Consider the following 14,024-nt stretch of genomic DNA (forward strand, 5'->3'; position numbering starts at 1 on the left):
TTGTACAACCAAAATTAGGAAAACTGAAGACGACCATACTTGCTCCTCTCACAGTTATAGTTTTTTCTTTCCCATAAATTTCACATAATGGGTTTTTTGGTATGAGTCCAACATGTTGAAGCCACGAAAAACATGTCTTATCATCTTTCAAACCAATGCCGTATATAGTTATTTTTAATTGACTGCCATTTTTAATAATCAAATGTTACTTATGTAAAATTGAAATATTACCCTATGTGTATTATTTGAAGTATTTACAGCTGATGATATAGATTATTTAAGTTAATTGTTCAAAATAATTAATCAGTATCGATTGATTATATCAATGGTTATGATTAAGTAATATCGTTTGCCAATTTCGATATAAAAACTGGGTCTGCTTATCGTACCTTACCCAAAAATACTGAAAGCAAAAGTCTGACCAAATTATGTAATAGGTGTTTTTGGAATTACAGAGTTCTGCTGCTTTTAAGTGGAAATAAATATACTAACAATAAATAAAAACTATTTATATTCAAACAATGTTACAAACAAAACAATAACATTTACTTACCTTTAACTATTTACAAGGATAAACGTGTCTGACTCCTTGTGAAACAAAGAACACATGTTCTTGCCGCCGTTAGTTAATAACTGAAGACATGATTTCACTTTGAATTGATTTCCAAACACGATTTTATTGTGAAATATTGTTGAAATTATTGAAATGCGATAGTAAATTATACTTTAATAAAGGTAACTGTTGCCCAAACATTGACATTCAATCTCTTTTAGAATCAACTTTCACGATTATGATTGTTAAGAAGGCTATATTTTACTCACACATACACACATTCTTGACTAGGCATATAACATATTGGTATCAGAGAGTTTAACGGACAGAGTTGGTAACTAAAATGGAAATAAGGTGTATATATGTATACAAAATTAGGAAGTTATGGTTACGTTAGTTTTGGTTATTTATTAAGCTTTGTTTGCTTTACATACAATGTATTCGTTTGTAGAAAATTTGGTAACAGTTGGATGCGTTATTTTCAAATTTATTTTTCTCCTCATCAGTAACGAGATTTATGTTACAGTAGAACCTCGTTATAAAGAATCTGAAGGGTCGGAAACATTTGTTATATCGAGAATTTTTCAATGACGGGGTTCGTTATTATATCAAGGTTAAATGCGACCAATATTCGTTATAAGTGGGTTCTTAAAGCTAAATTCAAACCTCTATATAATGAATTTCTAATCACTTAACCTCGGTTTAACAAATGATTTACAGAATAACTGCAGACCTGTGTCAACTTTAAAGGACACTATTAAAAACAGGGAAAAAACATAATGTTTTTGAAAATAACGTAATTTATTTGAGGACCACACATGGAAAATTATTACCAATTTTAAACTGTATTAAAGTTAAATTCGTGTTGGAATATACAAAACTAAACAAGAAAAACATTACAACATTCACGGCAGCACTCTTGCCACAAATTTTTTTGAAACTTATTTCGTGCCTCTTTTTGAACCAATATTTTTGAATTTTGAGTGGCTCAAAAGTCTGCATGCCCTAATTGTTCTGCAAACTGTTGAGCCTTTTCTTGGAGTATAGAAGCTCCATCGGGTACATTTTTATCCCGGCACTGTTTTAACCACTTAATAATAGCTTCTTCGACATCCTGTAGCTCACTTTTCTTAGGCTTTTTGCACATTTTGGACAATTCACTGTCAACTCCATACTTTTCTTTATTTTTTATTCTTGTGGTTAATGTGGAGGGAGTGATGCAAAGTTCTTGGCAATCTCCAATTTCTTCTTTTTGGGATTTTCTTCAACAAATTGTATTACTTTACATTTAAATTCTACTGAAAGCAAATAGTAACTGTCCAAGTATAGAGCCTTGTGGTTCACCTAAAGAACAGTTTTTCTATTAGATATGGCACCCTCAGTATTGACATATTGCTCTCTACCAACATGATAAGATCTCGTCCAAGAAGTAACCAACTTATAAAAACCCAAGTGCTTTAATTTGGTTAATAACAGGGTGTGGTCAACTTAATCTAAAGCTTTTAAATAATTGAAAAAAAAAAACAAAATAGTGTCTTTAATCTATAGCAAGCTGAATATAGTCAGCAGTCTCTGTAGTGTGATAACGATGGAAGCCAGATTGATACATATTGAGAATACTGTATCAAGTAGGAATTCACTTATTTGACAGTGCACTATCCTCTCTAGTCCTTAGAGCTGGCAGGGAGAATACTTATTGGTCCGGTGGGAGTGAAGGGGATATCTTGTTTAAAGGTTGGACAAGGACTAACTTCCTTTTGTCGGGGAAAATATCTGAGCTCAACTACAAATATTTTCCACCAGAATAATTGAAATATTATCAGCTCCTGTAATATTTGACCGTATTCGATGAATAGCTTTAAAAGTGTCTTATCTGTAATACTGGATAAACTGAAAGTTTTGGTATTTACATGTACAGTAGAATCCCTCATATCCGGCCACCACGGGACCGAGCCCCTGGCCGGATAACGATTCGGCCGAATAAACCAACCTATTATAAAAATGATGATTTATACCTAATAATAATATGTAATTAATAAATATAGTCAAAAGTAGTGTTTAAGTCTCTTTTGGGATTATTTTTTATAAAAATACACACATTTGTAAAACGAATAAAAAATTTATCGTATAAGAAAAAGTGGTTAAATAATTAACACTTTAAATACAGTACATATTGTGAATTCAGATAACATAAATTAATGTTAAATAAAGATGGAGATATAAAAATTGCTCAAAATAAATTTGTTTTGAAGATTACATTAGGCCTTATAATAGTCTGTAATTTTCTGCTGAACTTTGTTGTCCATTGTTTTTTTGAAGGCATAGTCTCTCCACTTTTTGAATAACATAACGTCAACAGCTGTTGAGTGGTCCTGTTGCTCTATGTAGGCTAGTGATGCCTGAAGTGCATTTCTCGCCTCCTTATGGCTTATTTTATCTTCTTCCGAAGTGTCATCATTTGATTTTTCTGCTTCTTCATTTTCATACTCTTCTACAACACTCTGCACGATTTGTTCATCACTTAGATATTCGTTTTCCAAATCATCATCACCAGTTACCCATTCCTGAACATCTTGATTTACGGTTTCTTCACCGCGAGTTAATGCTGACTTCGTCAGGTCATTTATAAGTTCTGTATTATAATTCTCTTGCTGCTCATCTGCTACCTGGATCAAATCTTCATTTACTGTGCCATTGACCAATTTGTCAATATCTGGCCAGGCCTTCCGCCAAGACTTGACAAATGTTGTACAGGGGATTTCATTATATGATTCTGGCAGTCATGTAGATAACATCCTTTATGTTAATTTGCTTCAGAGCCGAGACGAGATCCACACCGTCAGTGTCCATTTTTCCTAAAATCTCAGACAGAAGTTTGCGCCGATATCGCCTTTTCATACATTCGATTACACCCTGGTCCACAGGTTGGATAAGACTTGTGACATTGGCAGGTAGAAAAAGCAATTTTATTCCGGGAGCATCTTCACACTCTAGTTCATGGGGATGGGTTCCAGCATTATCAAGCACTAAAACAGCTTTTTCTGGCAACTTATGCTCCTTTAAGAATTTCTTGACTTTAGGAATGAATTCGTTTACGAACCAGTCAATAAAGATGTATGAGTCCATCCACGCTGACTTCTGGGCACGATAAACCACAGGAAGGGAAGAAACATTAATGTGTTTGAAGGCTCTGGGTTTCTTGGCGTATTTATTCAAAATGTATTTAAACATTATAAAAAACTAGCTGTTTCACGCGGCTTCGCATGCGTCTCTTGAGCTTTGCACGTGTATTTCTTTGCCTTCAAATAGTGTTTGGCTATTTAATATACGTAACTGTGTTGTAATTGCAGTTTATAATGTGCAGGCGTTTTGATAACTTTTATATCTTGCAGTACAGCCTGGTGGTGAGTTACATTAATGGGTATTGCATATAAACCTTCTACATGGAAAAATACAAATAAATACAAATTTTCATAGTGATCGGTCCAATAGTTTCTGAGTATATAAAGGACAAACACACAAACATTCATTTATATATATATACTAGCGGGCCCGGCACGCTTTGCTGCGCATTTCAATAATTTTTTTGCAAAAGTTGCCCGCGGCTTTCGCACGCAATTTCCCGTTGAAAACAGTACACTATATTCACTTATTCTTTTTCTATCACATTCTAAACATTGCTGAGATAATTGATAGTCGTTCCATCGTGAGCCTCTTGGGCGTATTATGAAGGTATGTACCATATTCCTGCCTCTATCTAGCTGTTACCCACGGCTTCGCACGCAAATCTTAAGAACCGAAGTCCTTATATTACTTAGTAAATTTTTTTTTTTACTATAATAAATTTTAGATTAAATTAGTTATATCTCCGATGCCACGATTGAGCTTGCTTTGTTGTCTCGATCGAGAGAATATGTACACACAGAGTTTTGAGAACCATACTTCTGTCAAAAAAAACAACTAAGGTTGATTTTATAACATTCTTTATATTTGTAGCCAACGTAAGATAGTAATTATGATATCTGCATTACTCTTCTGATCAAGCATGAGCATGGTTTATATTAAATAAATATTGCAGTTAAAGGTGAATTTTTACGTCAAATTTGAATTGTATTATCTGGATAGTAAAGTCTATGTTTAACAGTGATTGCAAAAACAGTTTAAACAAAATTTGTCGTTTCTCTTAAGCTTACTCTACCTATGCTTTAAAACTATAAGTGTAATATATGTTTACAAAGAACAGCTGATTTAAAATTTGAAAAGACGTTAACATATGTTTGCTGCAATGCATTTCTTATGGGTATTTCTGTAACCAGTGGGGCGGAATCCTGAATCGGGAAAGGGATGGGCATAGCTTATAAACCTTCTCCGTGGAAAAATACATATACGTACAAATTTTCATCATGATCGGTCCAATAGTTCACGATTCCATAAAGGACAAACATACAAACATTCATTTTTATATATATAGAAGATAGATATAGCAGTTGCCCGCGGCTTCGCACGCAATTTCCCGTTGAAAACAGTACACTATATTCACTTATTCTTTTTCTATCACATTCAAAACATTGCTGAGATAATTGATAGTCGTTCCATCGTGAGCCTCTTGGGCGCAATATGAAGGTATGTACCATATTCCTGCATCTATCTTTCGTGGTTTTTGCTAGGTGTTGATAAGTTATTCAGAACAATTAATGTATATGGATGAATCTCGGTAAACTAATTAGGTTATAAAGAATCAAATTCGGTCTGTTAAAATTAATTTTCTGTCTAAGATATTTCCAGTATTATTTAGGAGTGTGCCTTCAAGAAAATGTATCAAAGAAACCCAATTTCGATCATAAAGTGTCTTCTTTTGGCTCTTTTCATTTACCTTCCATGTAACCAAATTCGATTACCTTATGTGCAAACATTCACGGATTTTTACAATGAGGTTGTTTTCATAATAGCGTTTAATAGTATTTTCATTGCATTAGATAGTTTATTGATCATTGGTGCAATCTGAATTTAAAATTAGGCAATGACGTCTTCTATGCAACCTGCATTACACTAGTGATCAAGCACTTTACAATAAAAATTCTAAATTTTAAGTGTAAACAAATGTTTCTGCCTCTTTGATGAACTTCAGCTGAAAGTATTAACACCTGTTAAGTATCAGTTCACTTTGTATTATGTGTCGTAGCGCAGTCTGTCGGATCCAATATAAAACACTCTAACATCAACAATGATTTATAATTAAAAAATTAATTAAATAAACTATTTAAACAGCCACCTCTCTAAAAGTATGCCTATGTTACTTCCAGGAACGTGTAGAATCACTGTACAAAATTTCACGATGTTTCGTGCATTGGTTCCAGAGTTATAACGGAACATACAAACAAACATTCGCATTTATATGTTACCGGACAAACCCGATTTTAGGACAAACTAGTTTGGACTAGGATGTTCTAGTTTTTCCTGACCACACTAGGATAAACTAGTTTGGCCTTATTGATTACAGGCTGAACTGGTTTGGCCTAATAGCGTTAGGATAAACTAGTTCAGCCTGGTAGAATTGTTAGGCCGAACTAGTTTGGCCTGGTAGCGAACGGATAAACTAATGTGGCCGGGTTCAAGGTCAGGCCAAACCCAAGCAGCCGGGTGGTGGGGGTTGCAAGTCTCGACGTGCTTGTCGCATTACATTGTTTGCTCCTACCGCTCACTCTCTCAGTCAGTATCCGCTGTGCGTGGAGTGCGAATATGAGTGCGTCTTAGTTGTTATTTGGTTGTTCGTTGTGCTTTACACCGTGCTTTGGAGTGTGTCGTGTGGGAGTATTAGTGTTAGTGAGCTAAGAGAGTGGTACAAGTAACATATACTTTAGTAGGTGGGACTATGGAGGAAGATTCTGTTAGTGGTGGGCATAGCCAGAAAGAATGGAGAGAAAGATTCATGACTACAGTTTTACAAAGTGAAAACGAGAAATCAACACATTTCAACGTATTGACAAAAGATAAGTACCAACAACTTATAAATGAAGTCGAAACTGCTGCAAACACAGATAAGAAGACCCCGTTGCAGCAGAGACGCCTGAAACGATTTGGTGTAATTGACATCGGAGGAGTAAAAAAATTGGTGGCAGCCGGTGAGAGAAACCAAGACATCAAGTACTATTTGACGGTAGATGAACTGTACGATGTTATCGATGCTGCTCACGGGGCAGTTGGTCACGGTGGCCGTGATAGAATGCTTGCCGAAACGTCAAAGAAATATGCCAATATTACGAAGGAAAAAATACAGCTTTATCTGTCAATGTGCCAAGTATGTCACATGAAAAAAAACAAAAAGAAACGAGGTCTGGTCTCAAAACCAATTTTACATTCGGAAATGAATAGTAGGTGCCAAGTTGATCTTATCGATTTTCAGACTCAACCAGATAACCAATTTAAGTTTATAATGGTTTACCAAGATCATTTAACAAAATTTGTTTTGCTTCGTCCATTGCAAAGCAAAAGAGCTGAGGAAGTTGCCTACCAACTGAATGATATCTTTTTAACTTTAGGAGCCCCGTGTATTCTACAGTCTGATAATGGAGAGAACCCAAGCAGCTGGGGGGGTTGGGGTTTAAACTATATTAGAGTATCATAAAATGTTTAAGGGTAATGAATTATTCACATTTCGATATTCTGAGGAACAAAACTAAACGTGTTTATTGATTACTTATTGTTACATGACAAACTGGAATGGCATTTAGAATTGCAGAGTACATTTTTCTTTTTGCAAAGGCACCTATTTGTTTTGCAGCTTGTTGTACAAGAACATTTTAGAAATCCTTGACCGCTAATGTTTGTTGTAAAATTAAATTCCAGAAACTAATACTTCGCTGTTAATAGCCGTGTGGCACATAATTTTATTCAGAATTAAATTTTCTGCAAGTTTCTTTGTAAAAATGTGGGTCTTCAATGCCTATTTAACAAAATAATTGTCCGTTAAACCTTAAAAAAGTGTTTTCAAAATTATTTTATTTCTGTTTTTTGTAGTATAACAAAAAAACTAAATGAGATACAGCTATGAGATGAACTTTATTCAATTTCTCATCTAAAAATCCGTTAGAAAAAGTTGCATTCGCCTATAAATATCTCTTCATAAACACGCGGCAAATCATCATTTGACCTCCTGCACACAATTTTTGGTGAAATCTTCAATTGGCCATAACCCAGTAAGGAAGCATTTCCGGACCCATGTTTATATGAACTTTTTTCTTTATTTTTTATAGTACAATCAGCTCAGAAAGTGCCGGTAACACTAACCGAATCACCCTGTATATATACAGGGTGTATATTATGTCTGGAAACACCCAAATATATCCTTTAATAATTTAAATATAAATTTGAAACCTCTTACAATCGTGATAGAGATTGGGCATCTACTTTTTGGAACAATGTTTTGTTATGTCACACCAACGGGGGGACGTCCTGCCGAGGGTATCGTGAATATTCTTAATGGAAGCCTATACCTTGTGATACATAATTTTAAAGGTAATAGCTTACTGAATTGAATGCCACAAACCGCATCTCAAGGGAATTATTCTATCAGAAAATAGAGCATTTTTAGTATTGAAAATTTACTGATGTTCAACAATGTAATTTTTAACATGGTTCTTGCCACAAAATGTGTTACACTAATTTTTTAGCATTTTTTTAAATGTTCAATTAAATAAAACAAAAATTTCCATTTTAAGCTGGTTCTATTAGCACAAATTTGCCAGTTTTTATTACAGTACAATTATGGAAATACTTATGTTATTGATTTCTTATTACAAATAAAAAATAATGTATGCTGTTAGAAAAGTCTTACAACAAACGTTTTACCTGCATTTGGTGTCAAAGCAATTGTTCGAACTGTGTTCCTTCTACGGTTTTGACAATGAGCCAATCTTGTGTAAAATGATTCGACAGAGTTGCCTAACATTTCTTCAGTTATCAAAGCAATCTCCTCTATAAACCTGTTTATTAGGTCTTCCAAATTATGAGGCTTTCTTCTATAAACATTGGATTTTAAATGACCCCATAGGAAATAATCGATTGGTGACAAATCCGGAGATCTTGGAGGCCATTCGATTTCTCCTCTGCGGGCCAATCCATTTATGAGGAAACCTTAAATCCAAATACTCTCTTACCTGTCTCCCATAATGGGTGGAGCACCCATCCTGCTGAAACCATACATTATTCAAAGTATTCTCCTGATGCAATTTGAATAGCTGGGATTATTTCATTTTGGAGCATATTGTAGTAAAGTTCGGCATTTAAATTTCCATTGATGAAAAAGGGTCCAACAATTTTGTTACCTAAAATTCCACACCATGATACGTTCAGTTTTTGTGTGTTGCTGTGAATGGGACTCAGTAATCCAATGTGGGTTTTCACTAGCCCAGTAACGGCAATTGTGCCTGTTAACATTGCCATTTAGGAAAAAAAGTTGCCTCATCAGAAAATAGTATGTTGGTCAGAAAATCTCTATTGTCATCACATTTGCGCATCACAAGTTCACAAAAACTCAACTCTTCTGTCGTAATCATCCTCACTTAACTGTTGGACTAAATGAACTTTAAATGGTTTGTATTTTATTAATTTTCAAAATCTTACTCACAGACATAGGGTGCATATCATGTTGCTGTGCAGCTTTTCTGAGCGATGTATGTGGGTCTTCAATAAATGTTTGCAAAACATCTAGTGCATGTTCTTCATCTGTTTGCAGATTGTATCCTACCCGACTTTTGGCCGATTACCGTACACTCCCTGTCATTTCAAAAACGCTCAATAGTTTTTTTGATATTGTTGAAAACACTTATGGGATTCCTTTCTGGGAAAGTGTCATTAAACAAATTACAAACTTCCCGATAAGATCTTTGACGATCGCCATATCCTTGCATCATCAACAGAGTAATTCGTTCTCTTTCAGACAATTCCATTAAAATGCCAAATAAAACTGAACTACTGTAATTAGATAACTTGTTGACAGCAATGCTTCAGAGAGACACTGATTAACTCGACAGGAATGATATGACCTTTGTCCATTTGTAATTCCCAAGCTTAGACCTGTCTAGTGAAAGCTCCTCATGCTCAACAAACTGAAACCTGTAGACCAGATGATTAATAACACAATAATGTTTCTCATAGGCTAGTGACCTTTGTCTCTTTAAACCTTCCTGCTGACTGGAAAACACCAAGTACAGATTCATAAGTGTAATCAGAGAAAGTGACTCATAAGTTTTATTCATTGTAATAAAAACTGGTAAATTTGTACTAATGAAACCAGCTTAAAAATAATAATTGTTTATTTTATTTTAATTGAACATTTTAAAAAATGCTAAAAAATTAGTGTAAACACATTTTGTGGCAAGAACCATGTTAAAATTACATTGTTGAACATCAGTAAATTTTCAATACTAAAAATGCTCTATTTTCTGATAGAAATAATTCCTTTGAGATGCGGTTTGTGGCATTTCAATTCAGTAAGCTATTACCTTTAAAATTATGTATCACAAGGTATAGGCTTCCATTAAGAATATTCACGATACCCTCGGCAGGACGTCCCCCGTTGGTGTGACATAACAAAACATTGTTCCAAAAAGTAGATGCCCAATCTCTATCACGATTGTAAGAGGTTTCAAATTTATATTTAAATTATTAAAGGATATATTTGGGTGTTTCCAGACATAATATACACCCTGTATATATAGAAGATCTACATTTATTATCATATTATTCTTATTGCCTTATAATACTTTCTTGGCTTTAAATCTGTACATTCTGTTTTATTACTAGGAGCCAGCACCTTACAGCAATAATAATTACTTTGTACATTTCCAAGTTGAAATAGTACTGAAGAACACCACCAGACAATGTAAACACCCATAGTATATTATTTGAAAAAGCCCACATTAGACTGTTATTACTTTTTCTGGGATAAAAAAGCTATAACCGTCAATGCTCTTTTGGAACCACTTTCAGATATTCCTAAACAGGTTAACTGGTTGCAGCAAAAATAACCAACTAATCCGTTAAATTAAAATCACCTAACTAACCCATTATTTTATTCATTTCCACCACTAGTGTACCTTTAACTTAATTGGCAATAATTACCATAACTGATATGAAAATCCTTGTCACGTAATGTTTCTTACATACTGTTTAAAATCTTGTTAATTAGAAATTATTTCAAACTATTGAAATTCAGTGTTATATTATATATCTAATGTTCTAAATTTCAGTTTGAAAAAGTAATTTGTATTAAGTTGTTTAAGTATTGTTGTTCTTTGTTAAATTGTTCTTGTTGTATTTAGTATTTTCTACAAACAAAGTATGTTTCTTTTAAATAAGCAAAGAGTGTATATTTCAAGGCTATCAGGATGTTGGAGGTCAATTGTTAAAAAAATAAAATGGTTTATTTATGCATATAGTCAGGAAACAATCAGGGAAAGTCAGAGATATTACATTTCAGGGGTATTTCTGTGTGAGTAAATGTTATTATGATAGCAAACAAATCGTCTTGTATGTGCTCATAGAAATAGCTTGCCATTAATCCTTGTGCGGGTAAGGCAAATTGATTTAAGTTGTGCTTGTCCACTGATAGGTGGCCCCAGTTGATGGTAAACGAAGCGTACAAGCGCCATACTGTGACTGATTGGTTCAATGAGTTCCGAGAGCGATGGGTGATCGGACGCAAGACCATGCAGCTGGTGGGGGAAATGTCTGCTCAGTACATCAAGTTTGAGGAACTCTCGAGTGCAGAATTTTGGAAGTTCAATGATCTCTTCAATGCAACCAGCCACAAGCTTTCCTTGACCTTCATGATTGATGAGTTAAAATTGTGCGTTAACCAAAAGAACAGGTAAGAATCTTTGTTTGTACTTGGAACCCTCTGTAGGCTGATGTATTAATATTGCCTAAGTCAACTGGTAGTCTTAGAAAATAGTTGTCACAAGCTTGATAACTAATTAGGTTACTGTGGTCAGTATGATACATGTGTTTTAGATGTATTTTCAACTAGTAGGCACGGGACAATTTAATTTCGAATGAAATGTTAAATATCGTAAATTCTGGGAAATACAAGTGTACATATAAGCAGATAATTATAATTATTTATAATACTATTTTACTTGCTGAAATCATCATGCCTATGTTTTGTGCTTTATCATTATACTATTTTCTAATGCCTCCTTACTAAATTTAACCATAAATTGTATTAAACAGTACTTCCATGAATGCTGATAATTTCAGGAGTTCAGTATATTATTGTAAGTGTAGCATGGTAAACAAACAATTTACAAATCATGATTGTCAGTCCGCCATAGCCAACGACAGCTGCTAGACCGTGGTGAAGGGTTGAAGTTAGGTATCGCAGATAGGCATCTTGGCATTGTTATGGTTGGTTTTGGATTGGCGGGAAGTACAGTAGGATGGTCTCCAGTGCATACAACATGATGAGAGAAGAGAGAGGGGAAGTGGTTCAAGTCTTGTCTATCTGCGCCAGTGGCTGGAGTGAGTTGCTTGTTTACAGCATAGGTCTGCTAGAGTAAACAATAGTCACGCTCAATTCACCAGCTTCAAATTACAACATTGGATTACTAGTCTACCGATGACGGCTGTGCGCAGATTCATGGTGTACGCAATAGTCGATCACGCATCTTTCCTGCTACAACATTTGTCACTGTTGAGTTCAGTTAGTCAGTTTGCGCTGAGCTGCAGTGGCATAAACATGGCCGCCTCTATTGATTCTCCCACCAAATGTAAGTTGAGGAGTGTTATTCGTTTCTTGCAAGCAAAAGGAATAGTGCAGTAAAAATCCATTGACAATATGACAACAACTTGTTCCAAATTGTCCAGACCTGTTTTTAGATGTCTGGTTGTTTTCTTAGTTTTAACTTAGTTCTTTTATATCGGGGGAAGAGATTTGAAAGCATATCCTTTAACCCATTGCGGATCACTGACGAGCTGGTCTCGTCACGCAGCGGCCGGGCCTAACGCGATGACGAGCTCAGGTCACAAAAGTGGTCTGCTTTTAAGTTTCCCTCCAAATAGTTCTCTTTATGTCTGATAGATCGGGCGATCGTCTTTGCTTGTCAACTAAGAGTGTTTAACAACGGTCTACGTTTAGAGTTTTCAAAAGTTTTATAAATATCCTACAGATCGCAGTTGTATGTCGAAGTTGAAAAATCATTCATATGAGTTTACTCTCTGCTTTTTAGCGCTTCTGATTGGGTGTTTTCCTCAGTTGTTATTATAATACTTTTGAGGTTAGTGACACAACTAAAAGACGCTGACGTACATGTTGGCGGGTTTAGTCTAGACAATGGCCCGGATGTTGCAATCGCTTCGCCCGAGCCGCTTTATTTAGACTATGATTCAGACATCATCCCTGCCACCCTGGAACCTTGCTCACGTGTTATCGTTCCTACATCATGGATACCCCAGCAGGCCCATGTTCCATCTGAATGAATACCTTCACAGCTGAATTTTCTAATATACGATAGCGAGCGATACGATGTGGTGCTCCATTGCTGTTCGTGCGGCCGCTGACCGTAAATTAATTCGTGCCCGCTGGTGCCCTCGCGCCAAAATAACACGATCCGCAATGGGTTAATGTCTTCATTTAGGTATTGGTAACTACTAATAAAGAAAATTTGTAAAACGATTGTGTAATTGTTAACTCCTCCACATTTACTTATCTAATATGCTAAGTATTATTAAGTATTAATACAGAACACTATCAATCGGTATTTCAGAAATACCAATCTGACCAACAAATACTACGGTATGAAGGCACTGACACATCTGAGACAAATGGAAGTGGAGTCCAAATGGGAGAAATTCAAGGATGCGCCTATAGAAGAACAGATCCTGGAGCGTGGAGCGGTTATTGTTGCTCAGTGGTCCCAGCCAACGGTGGAAATCACAGATGAGTCTATTGGTGAGCCATCTCATTCATTCATTAATACAGTTTATTAATTTTGTAGATAAATTGAGAAATCGGCAAATGCCACATTTTAAAATTTTAATGGAAATCATAAAAAATTATTCTTAATTCCAAATGATTATTGTAATGAAATATAAGTTCCAATGTAGCATAAAATGTGAATTCCCTACTCTTATTTTTGGTTTTTGCTGTTAAGACAGACAGTGACATGATGTTATGAAAGCAACAGAGCATATATGGCGCATAACTAGCAAAGACAATAGCTTATTTTTAACCTGTGTTACAGTGTTTTACTAAAATTACTGCATTAAAAAAAATCAATGTTTATTTAATATTAATTTTTTATTTAAAGTTTTTGGAATATTCTAAGAGAATTTGCTATAAAAATCAATAATTTTTTTCATTACATTAAAAATTGTTTAAATGCAAGTTTAAAGTAATATTTGCATTTATTATTTTATAAAAAAAACTTTTACTGCCACAATATGTACAGTTTTGTTTAAAAATGTGTTTTAA

At 34.8% G+C, this 14,024-nt stretch overlaps 1 protein-coding gene across 2 annotated transcripts in view; it reads left to right on the top strand.

Moving 5' to 3' along the window:
• The window catches only part of LOC124367495 (F-box only protein 21-like), a 44,404-nt gene that overhangs the window by 2,278 nt on the left and 28,102 nt on the right, over window positions 1-14,024 (top strand). For both annotated transcript variants that reach the window (XM_046824351.1, XM_046824350.1), the window contains exons 2-3: window positions 11,166-11,423; window positions 13,318-13,502. In XM_046824351.1, the coding sequence (XP_046680307.1) occupies window positions 11,166-11,423; window positions 13,318-13,502 (443 nt within the window). The remainder of the gene's footprint in view (window positions 1-11,165; window positions 11,424-13,317; window positions 13,503-14,024) is intronic.

The sequence above is a fragment of the Homalodisca vitripennis genome, chromosome 8, assembly GCF_021130785.1.
Source record: "Homalodisca vitripennis isolate AUS2020 chromosome 8, UT_GWSS_2.1, whole genome shotgun sequence".
Taxonomy (NCBI): Eukaryota; Metazoa; Arthropoda; class Insecta; order Hemiptera; family Cicadellidae; genus Homalodisca; species Homalodisca vitripennis.